A 26,249-nucleotide genomic window follows, 5' to 3' on the forward strand; every position below is an offset into this window, starting at 1 on the left:
TTGCAGTTAGCGAAATGATGCAGAAAGGTGGTTATAAGTGTAGAATGAACAAATGATTCATGGGAAGTATAAACGCCCCACAAGCAAGTCAGAATGAATGCTCATTGTCATGTAACCTCTCCACAACTAAATCAGAATAAATGCCAGATTATAATCTAAACTCCACATAAACTTCGTGCAAGCAAATCAAGGCAAATGCTCCATAAATAGGTCAACTGAAGCAGCCCAAAGGCTTGCAGACCTGCTGATTTCTTTCAGCCTGGCAATGTCTTGCAGAGGGAGGCCACCTGGTCCCCCATTTTTATCTCCAGATTTCGGCTCCTAGCCTGTCTGTCTCCAGCTTGCCAGCCTGCCTCTGCTGGGGCACCACCGGGTGTTGCCAGACACGGCGCTTCCAATCTTGCGTATGCCTCCGGGTGTGCAAAGCCTCCCCCCCTCACCCCACCTGGTATATCAGAAGGGGACATGGGACTGTGTCAGCTGCTGAATGTTTCGTTCTGGCCTTGGCGAGTGGCAAGTGAGGGCGTACTGAGAAACATCTTCACTGTTCGTTTCAAAGCTTCAAGCTCCTTTTCTCCCACGGTCTGACAAATGGACAGGGGTTTCTGTGTGTGTTCTTTACATGTTACAGCCTCCACAGAAAAACTGCTCAAAACTGCTCCATAACATAGCTAATATCACATGGCATGTGGAGCAGCTCGTCATTCAGGGATTTTCTCCATGTCAGCACAAACTTCAGGAAAGGGGGGGAGAAATCACACCAGCGCAAGGGGGAAATGCTCCAACTAAGTTGATCCGCACCATGTGATTAAACTGCTGCCATGTGGACTAAGTCAAAGTCCTGGACTGAGGCCTAGTATACTGATGAAGGCTCGTGATGCCATCAGCTCATGCTAAACCTTGCAAAGGATGCTAGTCCAGAAACAAGGCAGGCCTTCTGTATCACGTGACACCTGGCAAAATAAGTCTGGAATACGGGAACCGCGTGAGCTCGCCCATTTTTAATCTTGTTTTATTTTCTGCGCTTTCTCAGCTCTCGTTTTCAGCCAAGGAATTTATAGGGTCAATCCTTCAAGAGGACGTACCGCTCTTATGAAATCCAAATCAAACAAACAACAAACAACCCTGGCATTTTTTTACTAGTTTCTGCATCTTCTTCCTGCTTTCTAACTCACCAATGTCTGCATTTGGCGAGAGTCTGATAGTGTTTTGCACTTCTCTCTGCAGTGAGGTAAAAGGTAAAGGGACCCCTGACCATTAGGTCCAGTCATGGCTGACTCTGGGGTTGCAGCGTTCATCTCGCTTTATTGGCCGAGGGAGCCGGCGTACAGCTTCCGGGTCATGTGGCCAGCATGACTAAGCTGCTTCTGGCGGACCAGAGCAGCGCATGGAAATGCCGTTTACCTTCCCGCCAGAGCGGAACCTATTTATCTACTTGCACTTTGACGTGCTTTCAAACTGCTAGGTTGGCAGGAGCAGGGACCGAGCAACAGGAGCTCCGCCGACTTCTGATCGGCAAGTCCTAGGCTCTGTGGTTTAACCCACAGCGCCACCTGCTAGTAAATTCATTCCAAACCATGCTGTGTAGGCTGTGAATGTGTCTGACCACATCTGGCAAGGCAACCTGGGTTGAAATTTCTGTAAAGATGAAGTGGAGGGCCAGAGACTGAGACTCAGCAGGTACTTTATATAGATATATATCTATATCTGGCTTGCACATTCATCTCCACCTGCTTCCATTTTCATTTTTCGCTGCCCTTACACCATTCCCAACGAACAAACCCACATGCTCACCTTCATCAGTACTGACTCCGAAAGCTTTTCCCGGTTCACAATCTTAATTGCCACTTTCTGCCCTGTGATGCAGTGTACGCCCAGCTTCACCAGACCTATGGAAACGAAAAGAAGCGCCAGAGAAGATCTGTCACAATGCAGTATATCGTAACAATGCGAGCAGATTAATGATGATGTAAGTCAAATTTCCTTCCCACCAAATGTATCCCCTTTAAAAGGTGCAAAATGTACTTCCTCTATACAGAGCAGGGGGGAACCTGTAGCCCTCAAGGTGTTGCTGGACTACAGTTTCCATCATCCCTGCCCACTGGCCATGTTTGCTGAGGCTGATGGGAGTTGTAGTTCAGCAACATCTGGAGGGTCACATATTCCCCACCTCTTGTATCGGGTTATTTTGATCATACACCGTAGGCAGCTTAAGGGCTGCAACGGGGTGGTGCTTTAATTATTTTTTTTAGTACTCTGGAGTGATTAATGCCATGACTAGAGGCTTGCACATACGGACGTAACAGAGGGACCTAAGGCACACTTTCTGTGCAGACTTACTGAACGCAGTGAGCTTTGTTTACACCTCTGATCTCCCAGCACATTTGCAAACAATGTAAATATTAGAAAGAGACCTTTATGCCACAATCCTAGGTCTGTCTGCCTGAAAGTAAGTCTCACTGTGTTCAACTTAAAAGGTAAAGGACCCGTGACAGTTAAGTCCAGCTGCGAACGACTCTGGGGTTGCGGCGCTCATCTCACTTTACAGGTTGAGGGAGTTGACATTTGTCCGCAGACAGTTTTTCCGGGTCATTTGGCCAGCATGACTAAGCCGCTTCTGACGAAACCAGAGCAGCACACGGAAACGCCATTTACCTTCCTGCTGGAGCGGTATCTATTTATCTACTTGTGCTTTTTGGCATACTTTCGAACTGCTAGGTGGGCAGGAGCTGGGACCAAGCAACGGGAGCTCACCCCGCTGCAGGGATTCAAACCACCGACCCTGCGATCAGCAAGCCCAAGGCTCAGTGGTTTACACCACAGCACCACCCGCACTTACTTCCAGGCAAATGCCATGTAGGATTACAGCCAAACTCTTCTGCGATCTTATCCAAAGGAAATCAGTGCTTCCCCTGATGGCAGGGAGTGTGTCACAATATATGTTGCTGATTTGCAAGGAAATGCTTAAATTCTGGTGTCAATGTGTTTCAGGAATACTTTGGAAGACATTGTGCTCCCGATTCACATGGAAGGGACCATGTTCAGTATGCTGCTTTCTGTACTCCCCGCTTTCTCAAGGAGTAGTAGGTTTCAGCAGAAGCTCATACAGAGTCCGTTTGCCCTTGCAGGAAACAGAGCTGGACCTTTCTCTGCCCATCAGGCACTCTGACTGTGAGTACATTCTAAGGATGGGGAGGGCAGGTAATGAAGCCACCTGGATCATGGAGAAAGGGGCCATGGCTCAGTGGCAGAGCCACACTTCATGTACAGGACATCCCAGGTTCCTGATATCACCAGTTAAAAAGAACTGGTAGCATTTGCATCATCTCTCTCTCTCTCTATTTTGTACAGTATAATAATATTTTATTATTTTTCCATAGCGAAAGTTACATCTGTTACTCAACAGTTATATTTCAGCTCAACATTCAACGGACAGCATAAACTCTGGACTATGCTACTAAATACTTATTTTGCAGGAAATGGGGATATTTTTGTTTTTCTCATTTTTAATTAAATATGCCTGGCAGTGCGCCCTATACATGATGGCAACTATAGAACAGTACCTTTCACCACACAAAAGAGAGACTGAATACCGTCACTATTTCTCAGGTTCCCAGACGTAATGAATGGATCCCCAATTAATTCAGATTCCCTGCCTATTCCCTGCCCTTGCAAAGGATGAATCACTGTAAGGACTTCTAAAGAGTTCTCAAATAAATCCTATGAATTAGAAACAGCTGCCCCAAAATTATCCCAGATCAGTGCCTGTTCTAACGGCTCCAAAATACACCTTATGTCTGAAAGGGGCATTGAATGTAGTGAGATTACTAAAACTGCTAAAAAAATATTTCACAGACTGGAATCAGTCCACAAGCTGTTGGATAACAGGCTCTGATCTAGCCCACCATTGTGCCCTAACAAAGGATACTCTATACCAGCCTTCCAAATTAGCTCATCAAAATTATTAGCTCACAATAATTTGGCCTAACCCATAAGGTTAGTACAACTTTTTCCAACCTGACTCCCCTCAGATGTTTGGGACTATGTATTCTTCCAGATGATGTATTTATTGAGCATTCACCCTGATTTGCTTGCACAAAGTTTATGTGGAGATTAGATTATAATCCAGTCTTTACTAAGCATTTGTCCCAATCTACTGGAGACATTGTTATACAACAATGAGCATTCGTCCTGATTTGCTTGTGTGGAGTTTATATGTCTTCCCGTTAGTCGTTTGTTCATTCAACATTTCCCCGTTCCTAACTGCAAAAAGTTGGCTACTTTTTTAAAGTGGACTTGTGCTAGGGCAACAGAGTGCTTTAATCCACTTTAATTATGCAAAGCCAACAATTTCCTGGTGGGCGCTTGAATCCCTTCTGCAAAATATTGACGGTCTGGAGGCATCCTACGACCGCCATCAACCCCAGTCAGCACAGCTGGAAAAGGTTGGGTTAGGACGGTTTGTTCCCCTTCTGAACAAGACAAATCCCTTTTCAAAGTCAAGTGTCAAAGAAGTCCCTTTTGATAAAATAGATGGCATATATGAGATAAACAAGTGATCGTTACAGGGGATTCCATTTAAAAATGTTGCCATCATCCTGCTCCACTTTTGCCCATACTGCCCTGTCCCACAGGAGAAAGACTATGGTGAATTTGAGGAGGGGGAATTTATCCTGGACGACCCTTGTCCCTTGCTCGAGGAGTACCTCCAGTTTAGCTTGAGCCTGGCATCAGCAACAAGTTCCGTCAATAACGGGCCTTGTAGGGACTTTTTAGACACCTCACCTGGGATCAGCAGATCCCTGAGAAAAAAGCCAATGATCACATGGGTAATTCTGGAGAAAGCACAATTTTAGCTGCCAGTCAAGGACTGGTGGTGAGTTTCAAATGGCCCCTGCCCCAGAAGGCCACTTATATACCCCCCCTCCCACCTAGCAAATAGGGCTGGATAGAAACACAGGCTGTGTGCACATTACCTGCTTGAAATGCAGCTCAGTTTGGATTGAAGCTGGTTTTGGGGGAGGATGCATCAAATACAATATTTCAGAAGAAATGGCTGGATAGATTTGCATTGTGGCTAACACTGTGTGTAAACCACTTTGCAAACCAGCACTGGGAGTGGACTGCATGCAGAATATACAGGAGCGTGCACAAAACATTGTAAGGCAAGACTCTTTTCTCTATTCCCTACTCCTCTCAGCCCAGGGTCTTACATCTTGGGGCCAAACTTTGTGTGCTGGGCAAACACATGTGAAATACAAGCTTGCCCTCTTCATAAAGCAAGCAGGAATTGAGGAGGAGGGAGGGAGGCTGCATGCCTGACACAGAAAGAAAGAAGGGAGCAAAAATTCCATCATGCTTCCCTGCCTTACCTTGACACACTCTGCTGCTTTTAAGCATAAGGACATAGAAAGCTGCCTTATACCAAGGGCACTTCTAGACTGTCACTCTTCCTGGGTGGAATTCAATTACCTACCAGCCAATTCAGGCTGCACAATTAAAAGTTGACTGGGAGGTCTTGTGCCAACTAACCCACTTCCCCACAAAAGGACCAGACTTTCTGCCATAAGGAGAGTGACTGGAAAGCGTGGGGCGTCATCTAACCACTCCGCAAACAAATAAAAATGCCCATCAGATTGTCAGCAACGTCTGATCTCCCTGCAAACACATCAGGCTGAGTGAAAGGATTTGAGTCGGACGCTTGGTCCACCTCCTGTTGCTCAGCATTGTCTATGTTCACTAGCAAAGGCTCTCCAGAGTTTGAAGCAGGGGACATTCCTAGCGCTTCCTGGAGATGCTGCTGGCATGAATTCCATATTCCTAAATATTTTGGGGGCCTTCTGCACACAAAGTGGATGGTCTAACACCGAGTTTCAGCTGTTCCCTGAACAGCAGTTGTCCCCGTCCCCCCCCCCCGCCAGCCCCAGTACCAGAAGTGAGCCAAGCAAGTGAGGAAACGGGTTTCTCTGCTCCCTCAGATGCTCCTTTATGGCATAAAACATAGATCTCACTCCCACCTTATACAGTGGTACCTCAGGTTAAGTACTTAATTCGTTCTGGAGGTCCGTACTTAACCTGAAACTGTTCTTAACCTGAAGCACCACTTTAGCTAATGGGGCCTCCTGCTGCCGCCGCGCCGCCGGAGCCCAATTTCTGTTCCTATCCTGAAGCAAAGTTCTTAACCTGAAGCACTATTTCTGGGTTAGCGGAGTCTGTAACCTGAAGCGTATGTAACCTGAAGCGTATGTAACCCGAGGTACCACTGTATGTGAACAATTCAAAATGCAGTTGACATACACGATTGCCCAGCAAATCTAACTGGGCTCTGGGAGCCAATGGTACCCGTTGTTAGGCCCATACCGCATCACCTTGAGTTCTTTCTTTATTCGTGCCAAAACTTGAGGCCATACATTTGCTCTCTGGTATCAAGATGTTCAGAGGCCTGGGCAGAATCCTCTATGAATGCTGAATATATGTAGCAGGCTAAGCTCAGCGGCAGAGAATCGACTTCACGTGCATAATGTGTGGAATCCCTGGCATCTCCAGCTAGGGCTGCGAATGTCCCCTGCCTGAAACCTTCGAGAGGTGCTGCCAGTCAGTGTAGACTTGGTATATGCTCCTATGTTAACACCTCTAGAATCCAGGGATTGTGGGCCCCTATGGCAAGAATGAGGACCCTCAGGCCCAGGTGCCAAATGCAGCTCTACAGGCCTGCCCAGGTCACACGCCCCCAATTCTACTTTGCCTCCTCCTTCAGTGTTTTTGCCTGGCTGGAATGCGTCTGTGGACTCTGACAATGCCTCTTGCTTTCCTGGATGGAGGTGATGGGGTCAGGTGTGTCCGTGTGTGTCAGCATCGATTGCTCCACCCACTTTTGCCTTTGGCCCCGCCCACCACTGGCCCTCAGCTCTCTCATGACGGCCCTGAACAGAATGCAGCCCTTGGGCTAGGAGAGGTTTCCCTCCTCTGCCATAAGGGCTTTCCCTAGGTGCCGCCCTGCCATGGGGCAGTTTGTGTGCATATCAGGGAATATACAGATCAGGTACCTCAGGGGCCAGAGAGCAGAACAGCATGATAAGCAGCCCAGGAATGTGTGGTTTAGGCTTCAGTGCCCTCTTCAGGCCTGACCAGCAAAAAAGTTATACAAATAATAGCCTCCATTTGGCAGGCCACCATAGCCTCAACTACCTCAAAGTGTTCGTGCTGACCTTTAAAGCCCTAAACAGCCTCGGCCCAGTATACCTGAAGGAGCGTCTCCACCTCCACCGTTCAGCCCAGACACTGAGGTCCAGCTCCGAGGGCCTTCTAGCGGTTCCCTCCCTGCGAGACGTGAGGTTACAGGGAACCAGGCAGAGGGCCTTCTCGGTAGTGGCGCCCATCCGGTGGAACGCCTCCCCTCAGATGTCAAGGAAATAAACAACTATCTGATTTTTAGAAGACATCTGAAGGCACCCCTGCTTAGGGAAGTTGTTAATGTTTCATGTTTTATTGTGTTTTTAATATTCTTTTGGAAGTTGCCCAGAGTGGCTGGGGAGGCCCGGCCAGATGGGCGGGGTATAAGTAATAAATTATTATTATTATTATTATTATTATTATTATTATTATTATTATTACCACCACCAGGGTTGCATGTCTGTGGCAGCTTCCGGCCAGAAGATCTTGCCAGAAGCCGCCACTGCGCAACTGGTGGCAGGCAGGGCACCCCCAAGGAGAATGCCCTGTAGGGTTCCTCTGCTTCAGTTGGCTTCATGGGCGGGGCTGGCCCTGCAGAGGTAGAATCATAGAGTTGGAAGGGACCACGAGGGCCATCTCCCTGCAATGCAGGAATCTTTTTGCCCAACGTGGGGCTCAATCCCACAACCCCAAGATTCAGAGTCTCATGCTCTACTGCCTGAGGAGCCATCACAGAAGTTAATTGCTGTGGATTATGCCACTTAAAAGGGACACGGATGGGCGCTGTGGGTTAAACCACAGAGCCTAGGACTTGCCGATCAGAAGGTTGGCGGTTCGAATCCCTGCGACGGGCTGAGCTCCCGTTGCTCGGTCCCTGCTCCTGCCAACCTAGCAGTTCGAAAGCACGTCAAAGTAGAAGTAGATAAATAGGTACCGCTCCAGCGGGAAGGTAAACGGTGTTTCCGTGCGCTGCTCTGGTTTGCCAGAAGCGGCTTAGTCATGCTGGCCACATGACCTGGAAGCTGTACGCCGGCTCCCTCAGCCAATAAAGCGAGATGAGCGCCGCAACCCCAGAGTCGGCCACGACTGGACCTAATGGTCAGGGGTCCCTTTACCTTTACCTATGCCACTTAAAGCAACAGCATGTGGCAGCGTGAGAGCCCGTGTGGTGTAATGGACAGTGTGCTGGATTTAGAACTCAGAAATCCCATGTTCCATGTTCAGCCATGATGAAATTCCCTGGGTGATCCTGGGTCTCTCGCAGGGCGGTTGTGGGGATAAGATAGGTGTGTGAGTGAGGTGGAACTCTGTAGACTACCCTGAGATCCTTTAAAGTAGGGTGGGATGAAAATATAATAAATACAATACCCTGCCAAACCCACAGCTGCAGAGCCAGCTGGAAAAGTTGGCAACCTGAGCTGAACACCACTCATTGACTCTACAACAGCTTGCCATCCATTGGCTCTTTGAGTGTATTAGCAAAAGGGACATAACTGCTTCCTGTTTTTTAAGTCCCACTTACTAACAAGGTTGAAAGAAAGCAAAGGCATCCTAAAATAAACCATCATCATCACCACTGTACCCCCTTTCAAAGGCAAAATAGGGACAGTGGTTTACCAGGAGCAAATGTCAGAAAATACACACTATTTTTGGTAAATAAGCTATGGAAGCCTCACAACAATGGCAGGGTCTGTGTGTTTAAAATACAAACTTCCAAAAGGTGTGCGCGCGCGCGCGCGCTCTCTCTCTCTCTCTGACCTTGAAACTCAGCTTCACATTGTGAGAATACAAACTGAGTCATGGGAAAAAAGAAAGTTAAACCCTCTCACACCCAAATACATCTTTTCAGCCTGTCAGAAAATAAAAAAAAAATAAAAAAGACACGCACTCTATCTATGTCGCTAGATCTGGTGTCATAGTGGTGTGGTGCGGCTGTCAAAATAAGCAGACCAGACAAATCACATGCAAGAAGGCTGAAGGAAGAGATTGTCTTTAGCCTAGAGCAGGGCTGTGTAATTTGCAGCCCACCAAGCAAAATGCAGGCCACCAGCCACTGATGGTGGCCTTCTAGGACCTTGATGTCTGCACCCCACCCCCCCAAAAAACCCCATAGCCAGAAGCCAAAAGAATCCTTGCAAATCATCCAGAGTACAGATATTGGTGGTCTGATATGCTCGAAGTTATTTCATTATATTGAACATTATTTACATTTAATTAAAAAACAAGTGCCATGGGCTTGTCCTTTTTCCCCTGCTTGCCTTTGCGCTCTTTGGCCCTCACACTGGAAGGCAGGAGCAAGTTTACTTCTTTCTGGGTAAAACTGGGTAGAATTCTGACTGACTGCTTTTCCTTACACCTTCGTAAGTAAAACGTCTAACTTAAAAAAAGAAAAGAAACATTAAAATTCAGGGAGGGAGCTTGGAATATCCCATTGGGGTCAGGCATCCAGGGTTTCAGAGCACAGTGGTCAGAGTGTTTGACTAGGACTTGGGAGACCAGGGTTCAAATCCTTAGTCAACTATGAAGTTCACTGGGTGAACTTGGACCGGTCACTGCCTCTCAGCCTATCCTACCTCACAGGGTTGTTGTGGGGATCAGGAGAGGGAGAACCATACATGCCATCTTGAGCTCTTTGGAGAAGAAAGGTGTGGTTTAAATGCAATAAGTACATAATAAAAAAAAAATCTGAGAGACAAAAACAAGGGCATCCTTGCAACTCTCCTGTTTTCAGTTGGTGTGGTACTACTCTGTTCTGTTGCGGTAATGTTGGCATTTAAGCATTGCAAAAAAAAAAAGTGGGAAAGCTTGTTATATTATGATCCGCAATGGCGCTGGGGGGGGGGGAGTCAAAGGGGATTATATGTTTATGTTTTTATTTCATTTGTATATGTAAAATACAAAATGCAAAAAAAAATGGTTTTTTAAAAAGGAAAGGAAAGGAAAAGCATCCTCCGGGAAAAATAGGTCACAAGAGGACACCAATTTGCATATCAAAGATGCAAATGTAGAAATGATAACTATAACTTAAACAGAAAAACAATACCTCAATAACATAACATTAAAAAATGGGCAGGGATGGAAGAGACTGAGTAGCGGGAAGAGAGAAAACCTACTTGTCTCTGTGAAGAGTTGTGGGTTACATGCACACCATACATAACTACCTCCAAAGAATCCCGGGAATTGTAGGGTGCTGGGAATTGCAGTTCTGGAAGGGGGAAAACTACAGTTTCCAGGATTCCTGCAATACTGTGTGCCTGTCTAGTCGGCTGAACAGGTAGCAACAGTTGCTGGAGAAACCTGGTGGCCTGCCCTGCTCTCCCTTCTGATGGTTCTTTCTCTTTAAACCAGCCTTGGACCAGTCAGGCCTTCAAATAGAGGCCTGTCCTCTGACAGTTCTTCAAACAAAGGATGGCCTTCTGTAACGCAGGACACACGGGCACCCTCACCACTGCGTGGTGTACATTTCTGGGCACCACAGTCTAAGGAAGATATGAACAAATTGGAGTGTGTCCAGACCGAGGCCTGGAGATCAAGTCCTATAAGGAACAGGCAGTGTAGCCGGGTCTGTTTAGCCTGGAGAAGGGACAACACAGAGCAGGTAGGACAGCCATCTTCAAAGATGTGAAGGATTAGCACACAGAGCCAGTGTGGTGTAGTGGTTAGAGTGTCGAACTAAGGCCAGGGGGACCAGGGTTCAAATCCCCACTCAGCCATGAAGCTAACTGGGTGACCTCAGATCAGCTACTCCCTCTCAGCCTAACCTACCTCACAGGGTTGTTGTGAAAATAAAAAGGGGTGGAAGAGCCACCTTGGGAAAAAAGGCAGAATATGAATGTAATAATTTTAAAAACTGGCAATAGAACACAGGGCAGGACCCAGATTCAAATTACAAGGAGAGGAGGTTTAATCTATACACTGAAGACGAAAGTATGCACATTAATGCTGTTAACTGTTGGACAGTAGATACCGTATTTTTCACTCTATAAGACGCACCAGACCATAAGACGCACCTAGTTTTTGGAGGAGGAAAACAAGAAAAAAATATTATGAATCCCAGAAGCCAGAACAGCAAGAGGGATCGCTGCGCAGCGAAAGCAGCGATCCCTCTTGCTGTTCTGGCTCCTGGGATAGTTGCGCAGCCTGCATTCGCTCCATAAGACGCACACACATTTCCCCTTATTTTTAGGAGGGAAAAAGTGAGTCTTATAGAGCAAAAAATACGGTACCTTTCTTAGAATGGTTTTTAGGCAGAGACGGGGTGGTCACCTTACACAGATGCTGAAGCAGCAGGTTTCTTACATGTTAAGGTTTGGACTAGATGGCCTCTGGGATACCTCCTGGCTCTATGATCCTACCAAAGCTCACTTTGGAAGCCCCAGTCCGTCCACTATTACATAGTGCTGAGCTCTTTTCATCGCCAGTGGTATGATGTACCTATTTATTCTGCAATAGCCCGTCCCTCACCGATTTCAAAGACAAGGAGGATGGCGGTCCTTTTGGTTTAAACTTGACACACTAGGGGAAAAAACCTACTTCACTATGCAATCAATACTTTGAAATACCTTAGAACTGCAGTGTGAGAAATGGCATTAGGTGTGCTCTCTGCGGGAGCCTTTAGTGTGCATGTGCCTGCATTTTTATGCATGTACACTAGAATCACCCACTCCAGAGATTTCATGTCTAGGGACTCAATCGTGACAATTCCTGAAATATGCTAGCAAAATTTGAAAAAGGCACTTACAAAAAGGGAAAAATGTGGACATTAATTTACTGGGGGGCGGGGATACACAACAATAAGGACAGCCCCTTGTGTATAGGAATATATGCCGCAAGCTAACCTGTCCCTACATTCTCTGATTCTCCCCCATACACACCCTGGCCATACCTTGCTTTGCAGCCCATCAGAAAAGCCAGAAGATGGATCAAGTCCCACCTCGCTTCCCCCAAATGGGGGGCTATGTTTATTTTACTGGATCACAAGTTGGACAGGCAGAGAAAAAGCAAACTGGGCAGGAACAGGTGTGGATATGCAGACCGTTTCCAAATATCTAAGGATGTAAATAGGAGCAGGAGGGGAAAACAATTGCCATGTTCACATGATACAACCAAGGTCCCCAATGTGGTGCCCGTGGGCACCATAGCGCCCACAGACAACTCCTCTCGGCACCCACTGACCCTCACAATTTTTATTTTGAAAATTGCTGGGTGGTGGGATGGAGTTTTTCTTTGGTTGGAGGTCTTCTCTCTTTGGAAGGATGGCCTGCTTCCCCCCCCCCCCGCTGCCCCCGTTTGTTCTTTATCTGGGAGGAAGGGACTTTTAGCATACCCACCAACATTTCCCAGATGAAAACAGGGACACTTCAAAGCTAATCCTGTTCCGGCCGCCCCAACACATGCATGCTATGACACATTGCTGAAGGCTCCACTCACCCTGCTACATGCTGTGTCTGTGTATTTTGCGGTAGGCACTTATTTAAAAGCCCCAAAAGGTGTTGTTCTTTTGGCTGGAAGTATATTTGACAAACACGATCGCCTGCAATATGTCATAACAGTTCCAAACATACTTCGGAGGCAATGAAATGTCACTGGGTAGAGCCACCGTGTTTGTGTGCGTGCATATACACACACCTGCGCACTATAGACAAGATGCATCCATCATAAGAACACAAGAAGAGGCTGCTGGATCAAGGCAATGGCCCGTCAAGTCCAGCATCCTGTTCTCACAGTGGCCAACCAGATGCCACAGTGGGAAAGTGGGACCTGAGCACAAAGACGACTCTTCCCTCCTGTGGTTTCCAGCAACTGGTACCCAAAAGCCTTACTGCCTCCAAACCATGGGGACAAAGTGTAGCCATCATCGCTGGTGACCACTGATAGCCTTGTCTTCCACCATAAGGAAGAAATCCACCCATTCACCATTAACTTCTAGATCTAACTCGGCAGCTCAAATCTGAAAAATGAACAATTAACTCAAGCAACACACACACTAACAAAATTTTAACACACTGCCTCCAAAAAAGCAAGGAATTGACTAAGGGCTCATACCAGAAAATATGCATTGTCTCTAGTAAATAGAGAGAGTTTGATCATATGGGTTAGTACAACGTTTTGTGAGCTTAGCAACGATGGCGGGAGCATTTGCAAATCTGGCACAGAACGTCATGGTTTAGGACAGAACAGTAGACTGGTCAACTGGGAATCCATAGGCTGGATCCGGCAATTTTATCTGACCTCCGGTGACCCTTTTAAATTGAATCAGAGCTTGGGGTGGGGATTCCCCATGTTTCGATCCTAAATTACAAATATTCCACACGTTAAAAGTTTACATCTCTCTTTGGTTTTGGTTTTGTATCTATAAACTCCAATTCTGCGAATGAAAAGATATATAATGGGCATCCTTAACCTCTTCTATGGTACTGTAAGTATACCTAGACCAGACATCATACATGGGAGGTGAGTCCCACAGCCTTTTAAAAGGTGGGAAGCATAAGGAAAGCAAAAGAGTGAATAAAGTGATGAGGTTTCCCTCCCCCCATGTCTGTTGATATGTATATGTTTTTATATATTTTTCAATGCTCAGGTCTACTCCTTAAAAACATTAAATAAGCCAAGATTGACACACTTGCCCAAGGCACTCCAGGGCAATGGATCTAGGCAGCTTCAGCCCCACTGAAATCAATAGGACAAGTTAATCTTGGCTAACTTAAGTCCCGTTCATTTAGTCAATGAGACTAAAGTTTAACAACTTGGATCCAACCCACTGGCATCTCAGATTGTTGAGACTATGGACTGAGGTGCGGGGAGACAAGCCTACTCTAATTATTCCAGTTGCAGAATTTAAGGTCTCTGATTACTGCTAGTGCCAAATTCTTGCGTGACCTGTCCTGTGGGAGAACACTGTTAAGTTGGCCATGGTTATTATCATTTCGCTACTCAGCATCTTCAGGTCTGGGAAACCAAAACTGAACAGGATAGCCAAGGAGGAACAGGGATATGCCCAGTTTTTGATTTCTATCTCTGCCACCAACATCCCTTAGATGACCTTGGGCATGTCACTGCTGGTGCCTGGACTTCCGCTGTTTCCTGCCAACTGAGGATTCACATAACCATAATAACACTCCTTCAGAGAAGGAGGAAACGAGATTGCTAGAAATACGGCGGCAAGCAAAATTAGAAGAGCAAGAAAACTCTCGCCCGCCGTAGGAGGCGTCCATTTGTCCTATTGCTCCTGGTCTCCCCTCCTTCTGGGGTACGGGATGCAGCTAGGCCTCATCCCATCCACCCCCAGCAAGACTCCATCCACCTACCCATTCAGTCTGCGATTCCTGAAATGTCTTTGCGTGAACTGCCTGCCGCCACGGTGCAGAAATGATTATTCAGCAAAATCCCGCCCTCCCTTATCCCCTGCTGCCTCTTCTGTCTCTTTCACCCACCTGCTCCAGATATTTATTATTGTTATGATTCCTTAAAACAACCGCCCCCCCCAAAAAAACCCCACCTCCCAAACATGCACGCACACACACACAAGCATAGCCCGGCTCCTTCTCCCCCCCCCCCCCCGTCACCGTGTCTTTTTCTGCCACTGCAGTAATCTTCCCCCTTTCCAAGCCACAATACTCATTCTACACACAGACACACACAAATTGAGAGAGAGAGAGAGAGAGAGAGGAGAGAAGAGAGAGGCCTTGTGGTTTGGGTTTTCCTGCATCATTGCAGAGAGATGGATGGTTCTCTCCCCCCCCCCCCGCCACCCTGCACTCCCCGCTTCCCATCCTCAGCCTTCCATCCAACAACTGACTGCCACCGAAAAAGAGGAGAAGGAAGCCGAAGGAGACGGTTTTTCATATTACCCAGCCTTTAGGCATTTATTCAAGCAATCTCTCTCATAACCAAGCCCCATAATCTAAACCGCACAATCGAATCGGCATCCCTGCAGAGAGTAAAAAAAAAAAAAACCACCACTCTTCCATTCATCCAGAGTGCTGCAGCAGGAGAAGATTGGTGTATGGGGGGGGGAGAGAAATCTATAGGCCTCTCCTATAGATTGCCCCTTCATAAATACAGAGCCTTGGCAAAATAGAGATGGAGGGGGGGAGGCAGAGATGGGTGTATGTCCCGTCTCTCCACCGACCAGACAGGGGTTTTTTTGGGGGGGAGGGGAGTTGGAGGTAGGGAATCTGTATGGAATAAATCTGGAGCAGTTGGTTCTTCTTGCTTTCCTCCCTCCCCAACCAACCTTGGCCATTGCAGCATTATTATTTTTAAGCTACTGCTTCATCCCAAACAGAACTGCTTCAGGCCCCAACCACCAGGGCACAGGCACCTGGGCAGAGGTACGGAAACTAACCCATCCAGAAAATATGGTCGATCCACCGCTGCCCTCGCTGCGTTCCCCTTTCCAAACTCCATCTGGGCATTTAATGTGTGTTAAAACACACAAACACACCTACCTATCAACTACCACAAAAGCACTGTGATCCTAAGAACCCAACTATCTCCAAACAGCACTTGCTGCTAAGTACAGGGATGGTCACAACCCCTTTCAAAACCTGCCCCTATTTGTTGTTGTTTTTTAAAATTTTCGCTTCCTTTTCCCCCCTTCTTCTATCTACTACCTCTGTAAAGCAAACTATTTCCCTGCTATGCACAGGGACCCCAAATAAAGTCCAGCAGGGTAAACATTAATGCACTCCTTTGAACTCTTAAAAGACACCTTTTCCCTTCTGGTAGTCTCCAACATTTACACTCCACTCCCAAATAAAACAGTGTGTAAGAGAGAGAGAGAGGTGCCCCAACACCCAAAGTGTTGCCCCCTTCTCCTGACAACCTACTAAACCTAGATGCCATTGGCCCCAAACAAGACTCCCCATTTGCTCTCCTCAATAAACTCCAGGACAGGAAAGAATTCAGTTTTTGCCAACCACCACCACCACTGCGGCCAATTTATTTTCCCCAACAGGAAATGCATCTGCCCTCCCTTTTTCGGATCTCTTTCCCCACCCTCATTCTGCAATGGGACAAACACTTCTGGTCCATACACGAAGCTCTGGGCTCTCCTATCGCACCCATTTCTGTGGCATTGGGGTTGCCCCTCCTACCCCACCCCACCTTCAGGAGCAGCAGGGTGCCAAGTACTCACCAGTCTGCCCTTTCCCCAGTGTCTTCTCCAGCCGGTAGGGCCCCACATACTGAGCATGCTGCTGGCTCTGTTGTGGCTGGTAGGGGTGGACCCCACCTGCCTCTTTGCCACCGGACATGGCTTTTGTCTGTCACCCTTCTGAGCAACAATAAGAGACGGGGGATTTGGGGTGGGGTGGGGTGGGGAGGGGAGGGGAGGGGAGAGGCACGGCAAGGCAAGGCCCCCCTGATATCCCCCTATAGGGACAATACCGGGGCCGGCATCCTGAAGGATTTAGGGGGAGGGGGATGCTCTCGGCATCAGGGAGGGAAAGGGAGGCGAGAAAAGGATGAAGGATGCTACAGTCCGGGTACCAGCATCATCCAGCTGGTCCAGCCAAGGATGCTGCTGTTGGTGCTGCTGTTGCCGTGGATGAAAGATGCTGGTGGAGAGCCTCTTCTGCTCTGGTCCTTCACCTCCTCTCACTGCAATCTGAAGGGATCTCTCGAGCTCTCCCCTTACATCAGCATCCGGGCAACTGGGTGACAGACACAATCCGGGTTAACCCTTGGCGGAACAAAGGCAGCGCCTCCTCCCCAGGCAGGAGAAAGGGGTGGGGATTTGGGGGCGGGGTGCGGTGGGGGGAGAAGGGGTCAGCGGGGAGGGGTGCAGCAGCTGGGTGGGAGGGGTTAACCGGGGATAGGACCTCTGTGGCAAGAGGGAAATTGTGTCATTTATCTGCGAGGTTTAGAGGAGGTAGTTTTTCATTTGCTGATGGTGTGTGGCTGTGGTGGGGATATATTATCTGTGCAAGGTTTTTACACGGTGTGTGTGCGGGAAGAGGATGCAACTGCGGTTTTGCAGGAGAGAGATGTATGCGATTGAGAGATTATGTGATTTTGGGAGGAAAGTGTGTAAATGCATGCATGTGTGTGTGTGTGTGTGTGCATGAGCAAAGAGGCTTGCACTGTATTAAAAAGGGATCAGGTGTGGCCACATAGGAGAGAGGGAGATAGATTACCCTCCTTTCTCTTCCAACCGCCTCCAAACAATGAGTATGAGCTCTGACAGCCTGAAAATGCATACCTGTAACTCTGCTCTTGGGAGAGAGCAGTGTAGTTCTAAGCGTGCAGGACACAGAACCTGAGTTTTACCAAAAGAATAATAATTGTGCTTTGTAGCCCCATTTCTTTGGATGGGCATCTGTCTATACCTGTGCGAACAGGCCATGCAATCTCAGGTGGTAGGCCTCTGCTGAAACTTGCTTGTTGGTAATGTCTCCAGGTTTGTGTCTAGAGACAGCAGCTTTAATATGATGGAGCACACACAAACAAACAAACATACAGTACTGTAGCAAAACACCTAACGGGAGGCAGTGGCGTAGCGTGGGTTGTCAGCACCCGGGGCAAGGCAAGTAATTTGCGCCCCCTAACCTGTGGATTTGCGCCCCCTAACCCTAACCCCCAGATGTTGCGCCCGGTGCGGCTGCCCCCCCCCGCGCACCCCCCCCCCCGCTACGCCACTGACAGGAGGGCTCATTGTTCCAGAGATGGAAAAGATCTCCAGAAAGGAGGTGGAACTTTCCTCCCTTTCATGGCAAAGACACAGGTTGCGTGCACAGCATACACTGAAGGCACATGGATCCCCACAAAGAATACTGGGAACTGTAGTTTGCTAAGGGTGCTGGGAATTGTAGGTCCGTGACAATTCCGAGGATCCTTTAGGGGAAATCATATGCTTTAAATGCATGGCAGCTATGTAGCCATAGGTGGCTTAAATGGTCTCTAAAAGAGGACCCCCCCCCATGGAATCTGAAGCAGTGACTGCCTCACTCTAAACTTTGCCATCAGTGAGCTAATGTGGTGTGATGATTGGGGCGTTGGACTAGGACCTGGGAAACAAGGGTTTGAGACCCATTCAGCTATTGAGTCCCAGTCACTGTGTCTCAGCCTATCCTACCTCACAGGGTTGCTGTGAGGATAAAATGGGGAGAGGAGAATCATGTAGGCCACCTCAGGTTCTTTAGAGAAAAAAGGTGGCATATAAATTTAATAAATAAAAGTTTAAAATAAAATAAACCCTGATCTGAGCAGAGCTACTGTGTTGATCTAAATTTGCCTGTACTGTAATGGGTTTTAAGTGAAGTTTCAGGTGTCTTGTTTTGTCCCTCTTTCTAATGACTGGCTGGATTAGCACCTCCATCCACAGATCTTTACACATATCAAAGGATCTCTTCTTGCTCTCCTATGGAAGAAATGCTTGATACAGGGATGCAGAGAGTAGATTCAGTAAAGTCTTCAAAGAGCAGAATAAGGCTGTAATCCTACACATCATTACACGAGAGTAAGCTCCACTGAAAAGCTTACTTCGGAGTGAACAGTGCACAGCATCACACCGTTTGCTTGTTTATTCTTGTTTGGCAATCAATTGTAGCAGAGTAAGATTGTCTTCCATAAACACGGTTTTAACAATGAGTCCGTAAGTGACAGTGGAGGCCAATTTTCTGTATCCACACGTCCTTCCACAGTGGGGACATTGGTTCCCAGGAGGGAGTTATCACGGTGTGGATTTGCCAAGCATGCCTTCCTCTTAGCATGTTTCTCCCTTGCGTCCTGAGTTTGAGTGTCTTCAAAGCCCACAACACCTTTGGGTAAAGGCTGTTCTCCAATTGGAGTGCTCACAGGAAAGTGTTTCCCAACTGCTGGTGTTTGTACTACATTTTTAAAAATTTGCCTTGAGACAGTCTTTAAACATCTTTTGTTGACCACCAGCATTATGCTTTCCATTTTTAAGTTTGAAATACAGTAGTTGCTTTGGAAGATGATAATCAGGCATCCGTGCAACATGACCAGTCCAACAAAGTTGATGTTGAAGAATCATTGCTTCAACACTGGTGATCTTTGCTTCTTCCAGTACACTGGTGTTAGTTTGCCTGTCTTTTCAAGTGATGTGTAAATTTTTTCCAAGACACCATTGATGGAATCTTATAAGTGGTCCATGTTTCACAGCATACAGTAAGGTTGGTAGTACAATAGCTTTGTAAACAAGCATTTTGGTTTCCCTGCTAACGTCCCGATCCTCAAACACTCTGCACTTCAATTGGGAGAAAGCTGCACTCGCAGAGCTCAGGTGATGCTGGATTTTGGCATCAATGTTGGCCCTTGTGGAAAGATAACTGCCCAGGTAGGAGAAGTGATTGACATTTTCCAACGTTACACCAAAGAGTTGGATTTGTAGCGCTGAAGAGGGGTTATTTTGTACTTGTTGGTGCAGCACTTTGGTTTTTTGGATGTTGGGCGATAGGCCAAGCTTTTCCTAAGCTTCTGCACTGAAAAGCTTACTTCGGAGTGAACAGCGCATAGCATCACACTGTTTGCTTGTTTATAGGGCATCATTAATATGCATGGCCCTTTGCAGCAAGGGTGGGGAGCCTTTTGCAGTCTGAGGGCCACATTCCCTTCTTGGAAACTTTCCAAGGGCCACATGGCAGTGGTGGGTGGGGCCAGGGGCAAAAGCTGGCAGGGCAATGGATGTGAATTTTTCCTTTGTGCAGTAAGCTAGTTTCTACACACAATCCTCTCTTTCTCTGTGTCCAATCACGCAAAAGGCATTATCAGAGTTCAAGAAACAAGAAAATAGGTGGGTGGCTGTCCCTACTAGGGAGACTGAGGCTACCTTCCTCCAGCAGCTAATTTTAGATGTTGCAAAAAGGCTGCAAATAGTTAGTCATTAAATTTATTGTATAGTCACTTGGGTGGGGTCAAAATTAACTTGGCCAGCCTCAGATAAGATGCATCTCTTGACTTGCAGAGGATGGGGCAGCACAGAAGTAATTGCTGCCGCCCCCCCCCCCGCCAAGAAGCAACATTTATTCCGCTGGCTCTGGGTCACAGGTCTCTGCCTTGAGGAGCTTACAATCAATAGTTTGGCACAGCAGAGGAGGAGGTGAGGATATACAGGGCAAGGATATGCATTCGGTCAAGGGTCAGACTGGAAGTGACCCTCAAGGAATCCTGATAAACCATACCTGTGTGCGTTTAATTACAAGCAGACACAGGGAGGGGTGAATGTAGGAACACAGGACACTTACAAATCAGGTCACTGATCCATTTTGGACTTCTGCAGACCTTGGGGTTTCCCCAGACCTGCTGGTCCCTTCTTCTTGTGCCCGGGGATGCTGCCATTTTGGCTTCATCAGGGTCTACCTTTGGAGAACTGATGATTTAGAATTACTTTATATATATTGTTAAGCACCAGGAAAAATATTTCTTTTCTACCGAGCCTTTGGGTTTTAATTAACTGTGCCCTCCTTCAGTGGGTGGGGTGTTTTAGTCCTGCCCTTTAAAAATATGAATGAGTTTTAGATTTGTATATGCTGGTTTAAATGTGTGCTATTTATTTATTACTGTAAGTCACTGTGTGTTACTTTTGTTCTACTGCATCTTTGAATAAAAAAGTACACAGTGGTACATTAAAACAGAATGATACAAAGCAATATATGGTATGGTTTGGGCAGGGACACCATCTTAAAAAAACCCATCCCCAAATAACATGGGTATTCTGTGCATATTTTACTGAGTCTTACTCCCAAGTAAATGTGCATAGGATCGCACTAAAACATGTAGCACCAAATAACAATTTAAAGCAGCATCAGGGTAAAGAGCAAAATAAAGACCCTCAAAAGTTCCATTTAAATAAAGGGAGGAAACAAAAGGGGGAGAAATGATTTATGCCTTTTCAGCAGGCATAAACTGATGTTATGCATTTGTGGGTGTCAGACACTTATAATCCTAGCAAGTGTTAAAAGCTAATCAAGCCAGGCTAGCTTCCTGATGAGGTAACTGACTGGGTGATGGGCCATTAAGAGAACAAAGGAAAGGGGCTCTGTGCCAGATGACAAATGGATGTGGCCCCTCCTGCAGCTCTTACAACATTTAGAGGGACACATCTGAAGTTTTAGGGCAGAGTTTACTGTGATGTGACCTAGAGGAAAAAGCTGCTAGCTGGAAAGGCAGAGAGAGAGGGATCCATGGCTGATTTCTGCTAGAATCCAAGGCTGTGGCTATGGGAGAAGTTAGACCGTCTCGGGGTGCTAAATGCTATGAACCCCTCCATCGCAGGCTCAGGTTGTATATATGTGTAAATAAACCATGCATCATGAAGACACCACAGTCTGCTGTGCCTCATTTCCAAAAGGAAACACAGACCTTGGGTAAATGCCTGGAACCCCTGGAATCTCGCAGTGCCCAGAGACTGGGGTGGCCTGCAACCTTGACTTTGTATTTCTGCGCCACTGACACTTTCATTCCTTTGTTGTTGCTGCTGCTGCTGTGCTGTGATCCAGTTTGCAGTGTTATTTCTTTTAATGAGATATTCTGCCTCCTTTGTTTTCTTTTTATTGCCCATAACAGGAGTCACCCTAAAGGTCTGCAGACCAAGAGTCAGGGCAAAAATGAGTGCAAGGAGGATGGGGATGGAGGGGAAAGTGTGGGGGGTGGGGGTGGGGCCCTACACTCCCATCACTTCTGCATCTCACCTGACCATTGCAATGCTGCCGTTTCAAGCTTAGGAACAAAAGTAGGTGAGGGACGGAAAGATATCGCCAGCAGGACAGGAAGGCAGCGGCTGACATTTCGAAAGAAGATATGATGAACTTTCAAGTTGTCTGCAAGGCAGAAATAATCCCTGCGCGAGCTCTCTGTCTCTCTCTCTGCCTCTTTCCTTAGTTGTTCAGTTTGTTTGATTAAATCCAAGTCAGAAATCTAGGCCAGTTTATTTTTATTGGGCGATGTAGGAAGAAGGAACCCCATCTTGTTGACATCCTCTCCCTTGCGTGCAGACATGGGCATTCCCCACACGTTTTCTACAAAACCCAAAAACAGGGTTGTTGTTGCCGCCGGCTGTTGGAATATTTTGGGACCCAAGAAGTAGGGCAGTGCCCAATGATGGCTGGTGAATGTGGGCAGGGGTGGGGAGGCAGGACCCTCAGACAAAAGCTCCCTTCCAGCACAGCTATTGTGTGTTGTCAGTCAGTCAGTCTTGATTATTACAGCTGCAGATCACTACGATCACAGATCAGCAACACGTGTGCTGTTTTAAGTCTGCTGCCTCTAAGCTATGCTATCCACATGTTATGTCAGGGTCCCACAAGTCAACCTAACACAACCCTGCAGTCAGAAAGCACAATTTAGGAAACACTGGTTCCATTTCACAGCTGGGGGACATGATGATATTTGTTTTCTGTGGTTTAATGATAATAATTTTATTTGTGAATATTGGTTATTTTTTAATAATTTTGTGGATTTCCTTATGTTTTACCTACAGTTTTATTACATGCACCTCTTAGAAAGCTCTTTGATTCTCTCTTTATCTCAAAACCTTGCAAAGAAAAGCCCTGTGAAGAAATTCTAAAGGAGAAAGGAAGTGTAAAGATTATCGGTAAGTATAATTATTGAGCTGTCTTAAGCCTCTTATGTTAATACTCACCCTCTCTGCATCTGTTTCGTTATGTTTTATCATTAATTTGTGTTTTCAAAAAAGTTAAATAAAGAAATATACGGAAGGAAGCTCCTTGGTTAAGCAGTTCATATATCTTTCTAAGTAATTGTAATTATAGTTATTACTATTCAAGCATGAGATTCTCAGGGTAGGTGAGCAGGCCCAGCTGCAGATTTTGGAGGGCCCTGTGCAGGCTGTCTTTGGTTATCCCTCATTCCCCTACCCCTGACTAATGCCTGCCTCCCCATTTGTAGCAATGGCACTACAACAGCTCCACAGCTCATCCGGCAGCAGCAGCAACAAGATGGCCACTTTATGCACATGAAGGAGGGGATCTATCATCGCCAAGAGAAAAGCACCAACTAGGATAAATATTTGTACAAAAAATGTACATGTTGACTTATATGCATAGATGCAAATTTAGAATACACACACACACACAAAATTAAATAGAAATACAACATAATGGGGAAGACTGACCTCGTGACTTGTGTTCCAGTTCAGTCTTCTCAGGGGTGATGGTCAACTTCAAGGCTGCTCCTCTCTGTTCTTGTCCTTCTTCCTCTTCAAACCAGATTTGGGATTGCATGGCCCTTCAAGCACAGCACTCCCCGCTGACTGCCCTTCAAATACAGAACTGCACCCTGAAAAGTAGGACACCTGGTCACCCTAAGAACATGAGATGAGCTTTGCTGGATCCGTCTCAAGGCCCGTCCAGAATTCTGTCCTCATGGTGGGATCTATGAGAAGCCCCCAAGAGGCGCATAAAGACCTCTCCCACTCTCTCTCTAGGCAGTAAGCGCCACAGTAGACTGGAAGCTAAACGCCTGCTTAGTTCTGACTGGGGCCTGGTGACCGCAAAATCTTTATTTCCTATAACATCGTGCAAAATGAAATACGGTAGCCGCCATTGCGAGCTCACTATGAGAACAATGGCTGCCGCACTGCCAGGACCAACAGCATCCACACCATTGAGGGTTTTGAGTAGTGCCTGAGGATGATGGTGAGGACCCAAGCAAGGCATCAGCCCTGGTGCGCTCTGACAGGGTATGTGGCCCCCAATGAGGCCGCAGTATGCTGGGCTTCTGGATGAGACCCTCTTCCAAATGCTCCTCCAAGAGAGGTTTGGAGGGTAGCAAGAAGAGCCTTTGTGGTCGGGACATGACCCCTCCATTTTTGAAAATGCTCTCCCCAGTGAGGTCCACCTGGCGCCCATCTTACTATGTTTATAGCTCCAGGTAAGACTTTACAGTGGTACCTCGGGTTACAGACACCTAGGTTACAGACTCTGCTAACCTGAAGTAGTAGCTCGGGTTAAGAACTTTGCTTCAGGATGAGAACTGAAATCGTGTGGTGGTGGCGCAGTGGCAGCAGCGGAAGGCCCGATGAGCTAAAGTGGTACCTCAGGTTAAGAACAGTTTCAGGTTAAGAACGGACCTCCAGAACGAATTAAGTTCTTAACCAGAGGTGCCACTGTATTCTACTCCCAGACAATATCATCATCATTTTTTTAGAATCAGGATTGGTTTAAATGACCACTGCAATGCTTTCTGGTTTTCATGGGATGGTGTGGGTTTTACAACTGTAAGCTTCACTGGTTGTTATGGTTATGTTTAAAATTGTATGCAGTGGTACCTTGGTTTACAAACTTAATCTGTTCCTGAAGTCCGTTCTTAAACCAAAGCATTCTTAAACCAAGGCGTGCTTTCCCATAGCAGCGGGGGACTCAATTTACAAATGGAACACACTCAACAGGAAGCGAAACATATTTTGCTTCCAAGGCAAAGTTCACAAACCAAAATACCTACTTCCGGATTTGCAGTGTTCTTAATCCAAGTTGTTCATCTACTGAGCTGTTCTTAAACCAAGGTACCATTACATGTTCCCTACTGCTTGTAAGTCACCTAGATTTATTTATTTATTTTCTAGAAGATGTCTAAGAAATTGAGATGATGATGAAGATCTGAATTTTAGTTTGGAGATCTCAGTTGGGTAGGATAAGGTATCTCTGTTCTTAGTGGGCCATGGGTACCTTACCTCAGTTTCAGGTAAAGTAACCTGAAAACCCAGCTAGTTTCTACAGAAGGCTTTGCTGTTGTATGTCTGCCCTGAGAAACCAAAGGAAAGCAATTCACACCACATCCTTTACTACAGGATCAGAGGTGCCATCTGAGGCAGGATGAGCAGGAGGGTGACACAGCAAAGCTGTCTTACAGTATTTTGAAGAAGCTAAATCATACACGGCCTATTGGAAGAGTCAGGGTAAAGTACTACTTTCCCACACAATGCAGTTAAAACTATGGAACTCACTCCCACAAGATGTAGTGACGCCAGCTGTGTACAGTTCATAGCAGAATTGCCTTTACAGTGGTAGCTTGGTTCTCAAACTTAATCCTTTCCGGAAGTCTGTTCTAAAACAAAAGTGTTCCAAAACCAAGGAGCGCTTTCCCATAGAAAGTAATGCAAAACAGATTAATGTGTTCCAGACTTTTAAAAACAACCCCTAAAACAGGAATTTAACAAGACCATTGATCCATAAAATGAAAGCAATAATCAATGTACTGTACTATAAAATAAATAAGACAGTATTGTAGATTATAAAAATTAAAATTAAATGATAGTCATTGTTTGGTTGGGGGCCTTTATCCATTTCCGCAGTCACACAATCAATTAGTAGCTGAAGTGGATTCCACACAGTCACAAAAACAAAAACGCAAAATAGCAAAAGAAAAAACGCCAAACTTAATCTATTTGACTTTTGAAATGTTTGAAAACCAAGGCGCAGCTTCTGATTGGTGCAGGCGCCCTGGAAACAATAGCCAACAGCTGCATTGGATGTTTGGCTTCCAAAAAACTTTCAGAAACCAGAACACTAACTTCCAGGTTTTTGGCGTTTGAGTAACAAGGCATTTGAGAACCAAGGCGCCACTGTATAGCAGAATTGAAGCGTATTCTTTCCCTCAAAGAATTCTGGGCCCTATAGTTGACTACCCACAGAATTACAATTCCTAGCCGCCCTTAAAAAAACCTACAGCACCCAGAATTATTTTAGGCGGGGAAACGTGATTTGAATGTGCTTTAAAGGTATTGCATGTAAGCGGCCTTGGGGTGGCTTGAAAGGAGGATTAGGCAAATTCACAGAGGATAAATTTACTAATGGCTGCTAACCATGATTGGCTACATTCCATCTCTACTATCAGAGATAGTAAGCCTCTAAATCCCAGATGCTGGGAATCACAAATAGGGAGAACACACTTTTGCACGCATGTTTCCCTTGTGGGCTTGGCATCTGTGAGAACTGGATGCTGGACTAAATGGGCCTTTGACCTGAACAAGCAGGGCTCTAAGTTAGCGCCAGATTTAGGGTGGTGCAGGCAGTTCTGCCACACAGGGTGTGAAGCCAAGGGGCTGCAAAATCAAGATCCACAATTGAGAAGATCCACGCTGGAACTCACCACAA

General features: G+C 46.5%; 1 protein-coding gene across 2 annotated transcripts in view; it reads right to left on the reverse strand.

Moving 5' to 3' along the window:
- BRSK1 (BR serine/threonine kinase 1) overlaps positions 1-20,515 on the reverse strand; it is a 51,233-nt gene extending 30,718 nt beyond the window's left edge. Inside the window, exons 1-3 of one of the 2 annotated variants that reach the window (XM_081837362.1) lie at positions 20,382-20,515; positions 16,313-16,829; positions 1,795-1,889 (exon numbers count right to left, since the gene is read on the reverse strand). In XM_081837362.1, the coding sequence (XP_081693488.1) occupies positions 1,795-1,889; positions 16,313-16,430 (213 nt within the window). In that variant the 5' untranslated portion in view covers positions 16,431-16,829; positions 20,382-20,515. Of the gene's footprint in view, positions 1-1,794; positions 1,890-16,312; positions 16,864-20,381 lie in introns of those variants that run through there. The other variant, XM_081837364.1, reaches the window with a different exon arrangement.
- Positions 20,516-26,249: the final 5,734 nt, after the last annotated feature.

Source organism: Podarcis erhardii (genome assembly GCF_964252035.2).
Source record: "Podarcis erhardii genome assembly, chromosome: 13".
Classification (NCBI taxonomy): domain Eukaryota; kingdom Metazoa; phylum Chordata; class Lepidosauria; order Squamata; family Lacertidae; genus Podarcis; species Podarcis erhardii.